The following is a 13,115-nucleotide window of genomic DNA, read 5'->3' as shown; positions in this document are numbered from 1 at the left end:
AGGCAGCCTGTCCCCGTGCCGGCGGTGCCCGACAAACGGGGGCGGCTGGTCTTCAAACGGAACGGTTCTGGGGTCTGCGGGCGGCTTTGTGAAACGGGGCGGGGGGTGAAAGTCTCCTCACTTACGTACCGAAACACCGAGTCCGGCGCCGCGGGAGTGCGGGGGGCAGCAGCCCGCAGCCAGGCGGCGCTCCCGGCCGGGGCCGCGCTGCCCGCCCGGGACCCCGGTCCCGTTCGCGCTGAGGTGCCGGCAGTGGGGCGCTCCACGCAGAGTGCAGTGAAGTTTGGGTTCCTGCGTGCCTGCGGCTGTTCGTTGGGGTTTGTTGTTGTTTTGTTTTGGTGTTGGGTTGTTGTTGGTTGGTTGGTTGGTTTTTTACCTCTCCTCTTCCAAAGGACTGCAGAGCAGCCTTCCCGAGCGCACCTCAGTAATTGCCGCTCTGGCTGACTGATGGCCGGTCCCGAGCCCTGGCCATCGCATCGGCAGCGCGCCGTGCTGCTGGGCACTCTGCAACCTCAGTACCGCAGCATCCGCTAGCCAGCCATTAACGTCGCCTTGCCCGGAGCTGGTCGTTTCCCTTGCATGATTTTGAAGTAATCAAAATATTGCTGCAACTACTGGAGGAGGGGGAAAAAAAATGCAGATTCTGAAAAAAAAAATTAACTCTCCTCTCTACATTTTAACTTTCTGGAAATTGAATGGGATACTTCTCTTTCATGGTTGATACTTAAAATGTTTAAGTTCATTTGACAACGGTTCTGACTTGTGTGTGTAAAAATTAGCATACGATGGTAAATTTAACACAGCACGCTTTTTCAGTCTGCTTATATCGTATGTGGTTTTGGCTTTCTTCTGTTATAAAAATAACATTAAATATGAAAAAGGGAGATGCTGATATTCTTTTTTGTGTGGGTTTTTTTTTTTTTTTACTGCTGTTTGTTTCGTGGACCTATGTGAGCTTTGCCTTCATTAGTAAACTTTTTGCCAAGATTTTTGTTCAATGATAATTAAACTATGGATCTTTATATTCATTAAAGATACTGTGTATGAACTTCTTGAATAACAGAAAAGATCCTGGAGGAGAGGTTAGGGGAATGAGTAAAATTGCTTGGTCTCTATTTCATTTCCTTTGGTATAAATGCCAGCTGTCTTTCAAATATGAAATTATTTTTCTTTCATGTCTGCTCCTAGGCTAAAACAATCTGTTTGAAGTTTTATGTGAAGATATATATAAGACTTAAGTAAAATTAACTATACAATACCCCTGAAGCAAAGGGAATATAACTTGCATGGAGTTTTGATTTTATTCTTTCTAGAGCACAGATCACTCTATTACAACATTTCTCTTTGTTCTTGTAGCAGGAAAAAAGGCTTTGATCTTATTAAGTATTTCCAGGCATATAGTAGATGGAAGTGCTGGTACTGTAGGAGAGCATGGCTTGAAAATTGATAGCATGTGCCTGTTATGGGTCAGAGGTGACCTTTATGAGCTTGAAGAGTTAGTAAATAGATGACAAATCATATGATGATCCTATATCATGTTGCCCAAGGTTTTATTTAATTTTTTTCTAACATCTCATGGGCTTTTAGCATTTTCTCTCCTAGGAATTCTGCAAGTTGGACTAAATTACTAATTTAAATATACAGGAGGGTATATGAAGTAGGGGGGGGCTGGTTTTTGTGTTACAGTTTTTGAAGCGCACATCTTGGTGTGTATGCCAAATCTTTGTATGAACCTTTCCATAATGAGAGAACAGTACATACCCTAATTTTGATGTCTTACTGCTTTTATTTGTATTGTTTGATCAATTAGTAGTACGTACCTCATTGTTTGAGTTTGAGGTTTTTATTTAGATTATTGCATTAGATTTTGGGTATTGACATTCCTTGATACCTGCTGAGGTATATAAAATCTGAATTATTTACACAGAAAGCAAGTGGGAAATGACATGTAGGAAATGTGTGTTTCAAACTTTTTGTTAAATATGTCTTGTTCTTTTCAACTTCTTAAATTTGTAAGCTAGAAGAAAGCTTAATATTAAGCTGAAAAACAAGTATCTGAGCGCCCCAATAGATGGTCATGTGTGCACTGGCACATAAATTAAAAGTTTAAAAATTAACTCAGGGGTTTTTACTATTAGAAGAGGTTCAATTTTTGTAATTTTTGTATGTTTTAGGAGGGACAGGTGACAGTGAAAAGTCGTGTTTTAATACAAATTCCTTGCTAAGGAGTAAAATTTTACCATTATATGTAATAGGTGTTACAAAAAATACATATTTCAAGAATCCTCACCAAATTAAAAAGAAGAAACATCTTAATCTATTTCGTAAAGAAAATAAAGCACTTGCACTGAACTAGAAGATTTAGCCTGGTTTTATTTTTTTCTTTTTTTTTTTTTTGTCCTTCACTTGTTGATATATAGAAAATATTCTCAGTTTATGGAAGGCTTACAAAATTTTAACATAGAGCTTTAAAAAAAATTAAATTATAGTTAAAAATTGCATCTATCTTTAAAGTTTTAACTTTTCTTCTCTTTCATTCAAGAGCTATGCTACAACCCCCCCCAAATCAAAACACCTAACCCCCATTAAAAAAAAAAGCTGCAAAAATGTTTATGTAGAAATAATAGCACAAATTTAAATTATATTTTGATTTTATTCTTTGTTTTAACTAATAAATAATTCAGCAAACTTCTTCATTCACTGGGGCCTTTTCATTTTAATTTTATAAAATGCAATAGCACCAAAATAATATTTAAGTATAGAAGTTTTATATCTTCTTTGCACATAAAGAATAAAACACAGACTTGAAAGATTTCCACTTTTTTCAGCTCACCTACAAGTTTAGAAATAAATTGGTTATTTTCTAAATGTACTGTAGAATTATTTTTATCTAGATCTCAATAGAGTAATGGATCAGTTATTACCAAAATAAATCATCTTAAGGAACAATATTTATTATAATTTATTTTATATCACCTATGACAACTATTTCATATGAGAATAAATTTGTTAATATATTACACATTATTGTTGTATTCTACGCATTGTATGGGTTAATTTGATATACCAGTCTATGTATGAGTATTTTTTATTATTGAATAAATATTTGTTTTTCTTGGCATAGGCTGAGATTTTATTGAGCCATTTTCCAAGGTGGAGTTACTGCATCTTTCACAGTAGGTTTCTACAATGCCTATTTAAAAAGGGAGAAAAAAAATCAGCAGAGATATATATTTTGCATATATGTAATGCTTTGTGATTTGGTGGTTTGTTTTTGTTTGTTTTTTTTTTTAAGCTAGCTTATATGGGGATTTTTTGAGAAAATGTTTTTTTTCCTAAGAATTTTGGGAGTGTAAAAGGCTATTTATAAACATGTGTCTGTGTGTGCATACATATATACCTATGTATGGGCACATGTGTATAGATTAATAAATACACGTAGGTGTGCGTATATATGTGTATATTCGGGTATTTTTTAGTGGAGAAAATGCCTGTCTTGCAGCCATCAATCTCAAGAATTACAGCAGAGAGAAGCATGTTAATAATATTGCATGATGCTTAGATAACACGACAGCACGCCTTTCTGTAGCTGTTACGTAATAAATAATGTACTAAGTCTTTTAACATCAATGGAAAATGTTTTCAGTTTGTAAATTTTGGAGCAACCAGGTGTGAAAAAGAACGATTCAATTCTGCTTTTATTAGTATTGGGCCAGTTAGTATACAGGGAGAAAAGTACAATTAAAGCTGTTCTGTACCATATGCTGCCCACAGCAACTTAGGCAAGGTCAAAGCTAACATTTGTAAGTCAGGACAAATATAAGATCATCTGGAAAATCTCTAGGGGTACATGGCTGTGGACATTGAACAAAGAGAGGTAGTAAACACTGGTCAGCTGGATTCCCCCCCTGTTTCTCGCCCTTCTCTTTCGCCTCCCCATCCCACTAAAAAACTATGAGTTACAATGCATCAGCCCAAGAGAGTTTTCCCTGCTCCACTCCACTGCGTTGAACTGCCAATCTGCTGAGCAGCGGTCCCCTGCCAGAAGTGTCTTGTCTGCAACAAGCTTTATTGATGCTTTAAAGTGAAGGTTATGTCCATTTCCTTGGGCAAATGAAAGCAGCTAGGGATGGGATCAGGTGCTGCATTGGATGGATCTATATTTCTCAAAATGTGAGCACCAAAGAGTAACACACCCCTGTTTGCTCAGTGCGTTTGCTTTCATAATCATGTGCATGTTGAAGTCCGTTTGCAGAAATATAATAGTCTGTGTTGGAGGTACAGAAACGGAGAGTACTAGTGAGTTCAGAGAAGAGAGAAACAAATGCAAAAGATAGCTTTATATCTACTACCGCATCTTCCTGTGGTCAATACTGGTGATGGGGATTCCTACCACAGCTAGCATAATAGCCTTCTGAAATACGGGGAGCAGGTTAAGAAACAGGCTGATTAGTTTCAACTTTTCCATTTTTTTGTTTCCTTAGATGAATTTAATTGGGAGTTTTTGAAGACCTAGTTGTATGCATCCTTCAGTAACAGCATAGTTTGAAGAGTGTGGGGCAGATTTTGCTTGGCAAATAAAATACAAAAAGAATCTTCAAGCACTATATATATGTATATTTATTTCTGGTGTTGTTCCTGCTGCCTTACCTTCCTTTTCCTCCCCTCTCTGCCTTGCACCACAATTTGAAAAATAAAATAAAAGCAAAAGAACAGACCAAAAGGTTTCCATATACTGAATTTGGGATTTTTGGGAAGTTTGCCTATCACTTTTTAACATGACTTTAAAATTGTCATTTACTGGGGAAGAAGCTAGGAAGTATTTGTGCTGTGTATCATTGCAATGGGTTTCTGCATTTCAAAAATACCCAAATAGGCATGTATAACATGCCTAAACTGCATAAACATTTATTTAAGATGGAATTCAGTTTAGCTGCTCCAAGGACTTTGAATTTTATACCATCCTTAAAAATTATGGTTGGATTTGCAGACAAGACTGATGCTCTGTTCTCTTAAAGGAGTGTTTTATTTTCATTCTGGGTGGTGAGAAGAGTTTTTAAAACGTATGAATCTTTACACCTGGTATTGGAAACAAAAAGTGTGATTGAGGATATGGTATACTGATCTTGTATACTAGGGCTCTTCATTTTATAATCTTGCTTAAATATCAACTAAACAAGAATTTAGGGTGGGTGGGTGTTTTTTTTTTTTTTGGCAGCTTCTGTCTTGCTGTAAAGAGGAGCATGGAAAACTAGAGTTACTATTCCACATTCCTGAAGTTTTAGTACATGATTTTGTCAGAAATATAACAAACATGAAAACAAGTTTCCTTTTCCCGGAGCTGCCTTTCATCAGAATTAGCTTTTGCCACAAAACCTTCAGATAATACACTGTAAAATTTTGCCACATGTACAAATCATTCATCAGTGCGCACTTGCTTAGTGCATGACTGATGCTGATGGAATGTAGATAGGCTACTTAGCAGAGTTTACAAGCTACAGAATAGGGTATCCGTCTCTACTGGTTTCAAAAGTTCTCTGTCTCTAGCAGCTTGATAAATATTTTCCTGAACTTCCAAGAATTGTTAATAATGAGGCTTAAATGAGTAACATAATTCATAATTCCATAAACAGTATGTGTGAGGGAAGCCTTGGTCTTGGGATAGCATGAGCTCATTGGAAGTAAGGTTTGGTTGCTTCATTGCTATTTTTTAATCTGCTTTTAACATTAATATTAAATATTGATAAATATTTAAGAATTTGAAACAGATTATGGAAGATTGCCTGAGAAGAAGTATGCCAACAGGAGGACTCTTAAGTGTTATATTTATTAAATGCATTTATAGAATGAGACTTTGAAGTTTTACTTAGCATAAAATTTGGTAAATTCAGATCTTCAAATTAATGTTCATGTTATTGGCACTTGTATTAGTAAACAGAAGCACACTGTGTAATCCTTTGATATGTTTTAGATATATTAGGTCTGTGTAACTTTCATGATAGTGTTCATTATGTATGTTAATCACCAGGGCAGATTTCAGAACTGAATGATGTGTTTGTTTTGCTTAAATCTGATGTAGTACAGATAATGTCTTCTCAGCTCTGTTCTGAAGTCAGCTGCCACCACTACCCCTCAAAAAAAATCTTAGTTGTCATCCTGCCTTTCCCACTGGAGAAACATAAACCAGTTCAGGGTGTGGAAGAGACCGATGTGGGTCTCTGACTTGATGTCCTTTGCAACTCATTTGTCCTGTTTCCTTCTGCAGAGGCAATCTACCCTTCAGAAGCACTGCAGCATTAGGATTGATGTATATTCTAGCACAGCTCCAAAAAAGTCAAGTCCTCCACTTGATAAGTCATGTAAAAAACCTGGTTTTGGCTTGTGTTTATTGGAAGGGAATTTCCCATTCATAATCGGAGAGTGTTTTGCTTGTCAGCATGGAGACACATCCGATGCCTTTGGGTGCAGTGCGTTTAAGGGGATTAGAAGATGGGCTCTTCTACCTGCTTGAGACAACCCTCTTCAAGGAGACTCTGCAGACAGGCTGACCTTTTAACAGTATTCCTTGTCTTAGTGGGAATGTCAGCCTGGAAAAACTGGTTTGATGCCTCCTGTTATCAGTTTAATAGCTAAAAGAGGCTGTCTTGAGCAGCCACGTCATATTTATAACTGCCTTGCTCAGCTGTTGCAGAAGAGAGAGCCCTTTAACTAGGGCGCAGACCGGGGAGCTGCTGCGCAGCCATGCAAGCCTCCTGCGGGCCAGCAGCCACAGAGGCTACATTTTGCTGGATAGGGGTCCTAGTGCATGTGGGGCTTTCAGAGTGAACAAACTAGTTGCCCTGATATATCACTTCCTGACTTAAAAATAAAATATCTTTTTTAATCAACTTTTTAATTTAAAACCTTTGTATTTCACATCTCATGGACTTCAGGTTAATCTTCGTAAATTTTCTCCTTTGCTTTTAAATTTTGTTTGTAGTAACACAACATAAAAATTATGATTAGGTCATTAACCAGAAAAAAACCTGGCGCTCATCTGCAGGTGATCAGATGACATCAGAGGCCTGGTTTTAATTTGTGGGTAGTTCTGATTGTAACTAAAAGAGACTTGCTCCTTTTGTGGAATTGGCTGGCTATTTCCCCACATCTGGAGTTAATGAAGTCTTTGAGACCACATCAGTTGTGTTTTGCCGCAAGAACCCTTTGATCTGAAAAATCTAGACTGGCACAAGTGCAGCTTCATAACATCGCAGCTATGTTTTTGCAAGCTATAGTTAAGATATGAAAACAAGCAGAAACTATATAAAGTTATGTGTCTGTGCTAGGACTTTCATGTAGCTGTTTGGAAGGGCCTCTTTTACATTACTATAATTCATAACATTTTTATTATGTTAATGGCTTGTACCTATGTATCTGTAAATTATACATTTGTAGGAGTTTTTCAGTTTAATTTCCCTTTTGAGATAGTGTTTAATCAGTTTTTATAAAGCACCCAATTATGTAAAATGTTAACATTTCAGTCTGAAGCTTGTATTTACAAATCTCATTGATAACTTTACAGTTTAAAAGAAGTATAATTTATCATTGTAGGTGATTTCGCATTAATCAGTGTACATCTCCGTGGCAGTGCTAAATGTCATAAAGCTTTGTTTCCACTGCTGTCCTGTGACAGTGATAGATGATCCATCAGCTATAGCACATGCTGCGTTATTCTGCACAACAGAGAACTTGTAAATTAAGCCCAGTTTTGCCTAATATGTTTGCAGTCTTATGAGTGTGAGTATTTACAATTTGACAGAGTGACATTTCTGTTAAAATATGTCTGAGGCATGGAATATACATGCATTCATCATATATAGTAAATATATATGTACTGTTAACGTTGCCTATAATGTATTGTCATTCTGTCACTCGGTTTTGGTAAGCATCTCTGTTTTACATTTATTCCGTAAATTGAAAATCTGCAAGTAAAATATTGAACAAAGGCTCCCCGAAGGGCTTTCTTTCCTGAATTTTTTTCCTTTATTTTGATTTTAAAAAAATGTTAAAACAAGCATGCAACTAGAAGTCCTAAGTTTTCCACGTGACTCCTTTTTTTCAGGTGTCTTTTTACCTGCTGCTGTTTTCATTACATGGCTGGTATTGACAGCCATGCCCTGGCTTCATTCCTTGCGCCCTTGTCCTGATTCCATCATACTGCAGTTTGATAGATTTTATTGAAATTCTGTTGATGTAAAATGAGTCTAAGAGAGTGGTAAATCAGTCCCTGTGATATAAAAGAGTGCTGTCTGCAGGCACATGCCCAGCCATTTGGTCTGACAACAGCAGGCTGGAAAAGCATTTGGGAGCGGGGAGGAGGGGTATTGGTATGCAAATGAAAGCGGGACTTGCCCACTTCACTTTCTAAATATCCGTATCAGAACAATCGCCCTCTGCAGAACAATGGTTCTCTTTTAGGGAGCTTATGCTTTTTTGTTGGCCGGCTTGGTTTTCCTGGCCTTCTCTTGCTTGGTAAACAACATCCCAGAAAGACAAGGGAGCGATGTGAATGCTGGAGATACATGCGTGTGCTTGTATTTGCATAGGAAGGGATTAAAAAGAATAACTTCTGAATTTTGGGGCACAGTGCACTTTTTAAGTTGCATTATGTAAGCTTTAAAGTTTGAAAATTATCCTTAATACATTGTGTTTGTGAAGTCTTATGTATTTACAAGTGAGGTGAACGATTAAAAAATAAAAATACCACATTTTTTACTTTGTAGCAGAAAGATGCTCTGGTTTCAGTGTTACATTTTGATATCCTTTGCTGCGGCATTTGTTAATTTGCCTTTTTTTTAAATGTTTTTCTTTTAACATACACTAGTCATATTGCAATATTCAGCATATTGACCAAAATACTGTTATGAAGAAATAGCATCGCTTAGAACAACTAATGTTATGGGTAGAGTCCTTGAGTCTGTGAATACTGGCTTTGTTGATTTGACTCACTTGTTCCTGAATATCCTTTATATTTCTTCTTAGAGTCACTGCAGTGAAAGACTTCTAATCATTATGTTTATTTGGCATCTTACAATTTTTAACTTGTTAAGAAAATTCGTGTTTGCAAGTCGAGAATGGTCATTCCAATGTGGTGTTACACTGAAAAAAGAATCGTGCTGGTTTTGTTTAATGCTAGGCCAGTGTGAAAATAATTTGCTCAATGTTGCAGTTTTAAGATTATTCCTCAGGACTTGCATTACATATCTTTTTGATGACTATACAAGCCCTGCAAGTTTGTGAATGAATAATACAATGGTTGCATTAAAATCTTTCCATTTGTTACTGGATGTTCTTTTTCTTTCTGATTGTTGGGATGCCAGCTAATTAAATATTCAAACAGGCATACAGTTGTTTTAAAATAAAATTTGTTTGGGGCCCAGTTGTTTTATCTTGCTTTTTTTATCTTGAGCAACAAGTCTGTGCGAGTCGTGCACTTAGAAAGCAAAATCAGCATTCAAGCTTTTATCAGGCCACCTGGCTGAGTTGGCACACCAGAAAGTGTGTTGTTAGGATCACTCTACTGTAGTTCCTCTGTACTGTGGCAACTTGCTAAAAAAGCAAATAAAACAAGGGCAACAAATGCTGCAGCTTGCTACACTGTTCTTTTTTTATTTGTGCTTTCTATCTGTGTCTGTCTGCTGTTATGGTTTTTTTTTTTAGGGCAGGACACCCAGATACTACTAACCTGCTTTTATTGCTCTCCAATATTTAGGTGTATGCACCATCCCCGAGTTCTGATGATTTCAACAGAGAATCTCCAAGTTACCCATCTCCTAAGCCACCAAGCAGTATGTTTGCTAGCACTTTCTTTATGCAAGGTGGGTAAAATGACTTTAAATATATGACTAGGTGTCACTTGTCCTTTAGGCAGAAATCTGCAGTTAGCCACTGTTGTACTGAATGAATGAGGAAGCGTAAAGGTAACCTATTGTGCTAGAGCCTATGATTCAGTTTTATATACTTTCAAAACGTTTAGATGAAGGGAGCTGTCTGTTGATTTAAAGTTTTTCTCATGACATTAATTGCTGACTGAAATTTAAGGGGATTATACACCAGGCCAGATGAACAGAATCCCCCAACCTTTGATTTGTAGGGGCTTCAGAGCAGCACACTGGAGTGATAGAGAAAAATGAGGTGAGGGCTTCTTGACTGTTCTGGAATTTGACTGTACAATATCAGCTAACAGTCTTAAGTTCTCAAATGCTTGTATATCCAGCATGCCAAAAAAAAAGGGTTTTGCATTGAACAAAACGAGAGCAGAATTCATTTCCTCGGCCTCACGTCATACAATTAGCTCATACTGTAGTCTGATGAGTTTTTGGAGCATAATGAAAGCATAGTCTCTCAGTATGGGAATTTACAGAGCACTTCAGTTTGTGCACTTCAGGAAAACTGCATTGACACACGGGTTTAAGGCTTATGTAATGTAGTCATTTCAGTTACTTAAATCTGCTATTATTAAATGTTTTTATATTTTTATAGTACTAAGGTATTTTAGACTATAAATTGCTTATTTTAGGTTAATAGATGTTTTGCACTCTATGTTTATGATGAGCTCTGCTTAGCCAAACTTCTCTCTCCTCCACCTCCTTTTTTATTATTTCTTTCAGTCTGGAATTTTTATCAACCCTCTTGATATAAATCTGGCTTTACTGAGGGTCTGTGTAATTAGCAGAAGTACTTGGTATTTTCTCAGCTGTGGCTAGATTGTATTTCAGCTATAAAGCCTCTTGGTTTTTTGGTTGTGGTTGGTTGTTGGTTTTGGGTGGGTTTTTTTTTTTTTTTTTTTTTTAATAAATATAGCAACAGTGTGGTGGCATGAAAATAAAAGATGCAGTATAAACTGGTCACCGTTTCCCTGCTGATGTTAGTCTGAGTAGCTGAATTCTGTATTCTTTTAAAATAATTTTGAAAAGGAAAGTAGAACTCAGTACTCTTCTTCATTAAACGTATTTTTCTTTTTTTCTTTTTTATTAAAAATAATAATAAAAAAAGATGGGACCCACAGTTCTTCTGACCTCTGGAGTTCATCCAATGGCATGAGCCAGCCCGGCTATGGTGGGATGCTGGGAGGCTCCTCTTCCCACATGTCCCAGTCTGGCAGTTATGGCAGCCTGCACACACATGACCGTTTGGTAAGATACGCAGCACAGATTAATGTATTTGTACTTGTATATGGAGATCTGACTTACAAGAATTCATTTCTTGTTTGCTGCTCGTGTATGTCAGTTAAAAACCCAGTTGTCAGAAATCACAAACTTACTGTATTAGACTTAAGTCCTTTTATTTATGCCTGTTGTATAAATAAAAATCTGTGCCTGTATAGTGGTCTGTTCAGAGGACGGATGAATCCCTTTCTTTATTAAAGAGCTGGGTGTTGTATATTTGGCATCTTAAAATATCAACATTTATTTAAAGACTACTTAATGTCTTATGTCTGTTTCTCTTCTCTCTAGAGCTATCCCCCGCATTCAGTCTCACCTACAGATATAAATGCCAGTCTTCCTCCAATGTCTAGCTTCCATCGTGGCAGTACCAGCAGTTCACCTTATGTAGCTGCCTCACACACTCCACCTGTCAATGGATCAGATAATATTCTGGGTAAAAAGTTCTTCCTGCCCTTTTTTTTTAGTTTTACAAGAAAATGAAATTTAGGGCTGCATGACGTACAAAATTAGTAAGATTTAATTTATGGGATGCTTGTAGGGATACCGCACCACTGTGACGTTTCTGACCTCTGTATGGCTGAGGTGAGGCAAATTGTTTTGCAGTCAGCTTAAGACTTACTGGTTTATTTGCTTTCACAGCCAAGCCTATGCTCAGGAGATTGTATCTATCTAACTTAACGGCAGTTATCCTTCCATAGTTTAGTATATGTACCCATTTATATAGGTAGTTCTGGTGTTGCCGTTTTCAGAGCTGCTGTATCACCCAGGTACAGTGCAGGAGAAAGGCAGGAAGACTGTTTCTTTGGGGAGCTTGATAAACTGCATCGTAAATTCCTCTCTTAACTGATACAGAGATTACTGAATAGCCAGTATGGTGGCTGATTTAGTCTCTTCCGTGCTTACCTAGAAAGCATGAAGTATAGGATGATCATCTGTTCCTTACACATATTTGCACGTCATAAGATACAGCTGTAGAAATTAAATGCTTGTAGACACCCCTCGTCAGTTCGGTATGATTTGCACTTAGCTTCATTTTAGGTAAGCGGAATTTAGTTAGAGTGACTATATTGGCTTTGATTTGGGAACACATTTTACACTCAGATCTTTAAACAGAACCCAGTTAATGAATCTATATGGGAAATTCAGGCTGGAAAATCCAAGTTTGCCACAAACTTGAAACAGTGAGTGTTGCATGATTTGGATTTCTGATGTGAATGTCTTACATTCACATTAAATACAATTTTTTGGCATTAGAAGTTGATAATTGGAGAAAGGGGATTCACTTTTAAAGGGTCTGTCTTCTACAGTAAAGCAGATACTTCAGAGGATTCGGGTCCTTTCTGTGTTTCCAATTGGCAGGGCTTCAGACCTCCTCTTGGCTTGATGGTGTATGGAGCAAAAGGGCATGCAAAGCTGCTGACATGCAACTAAGAGCAGGGGTGACAGAAAGCTTGGTGGATAAGAGCTTTTCAGGGATTTTCTAAAATAAAGATGAGAGTATAACATGGGAAATTAGAGCAGGGGGAGCAAGGAGACACACAAGGAACTATTCAGTGAATTTGGCTTTAAGAATTAATGAAGCATGCAGCACTTCAGCGATAACAGTTGAGAAATATGCTGCAATAATATAATTTTCTGATTTTGATTTTCTTTTCATATTTCATTAAAATTAGCCTGTGATCCTAGAAAATAATTTCAGTCTTTTTTTCTAACTGCTTTCACTTGTTGGTCCTTAAGTTCTCATGGTGATACTGTGTTTGACTTTAAAGAGAAGAGCATCTAAATTTAAATCTAATTGTTTAAATTAAATTTTTAAGTATAATGAGAACTGATTCTGTTGACACTGACTTCCTCAGAATATCCATTTAAAAAGTGGTTGCTCAACTGTACGTGATGAATAAAATAAAA

At 37.1% G+C, this 13,115-nt stretch overlaps 1 protein-coding gene across 12 annotated transcripts in view; it reads left to right on the top strand.

The window, feature by feature from the left end:
* TCF12 (transcription factor 12) overlaps positions 1-13,115 on the top strand; it is a 175,839-nt gene that overhangs the window by 134,132 nt on the left and 28,592 nt on the right. For all 12 annotated transcript variants that reach the window (XM_075505937.1, XM_075505935.1, XM_075505940.1 and 9 more), the window contains 3 exons: positions 9,752-9,857; positions 11,035-11,174; positions 11,496-11,640. In XM_075505937.1, coding sequence (XP_075362052.1) covers positions 9,752-9,857; positions 11,035-11,174; positions 11,496-11,640 — 391 coding nt within the window. The remainder of the gene's footprint in view (positions 1-9,751; positions 9,858-11,034; positions 11,175-11,495; positions 11,641-13,115) is intronic.

Source organism: Mycteria americana, chromosome 6, assembly GCF_035582795.1.
Source record: "Mycteria americana isolate JAX WOST 10 ecotype Jacksonville Zoo and Gardens chromosome 6, USCA_MyAme_1.0, whole genome shotgun sequence".
Taxonomy (NCBI): domain Eukaryota; kingdom Metazoa; phylum Chordata; class Aves; order Ciconiiformes; family Ciconiidae; genus Mycteria; species Mycteria americana.
Note: the sequence above shows the minus strand (reverse complement) of the source record. Positions and strands in the feature narration are given on the sequence as shown.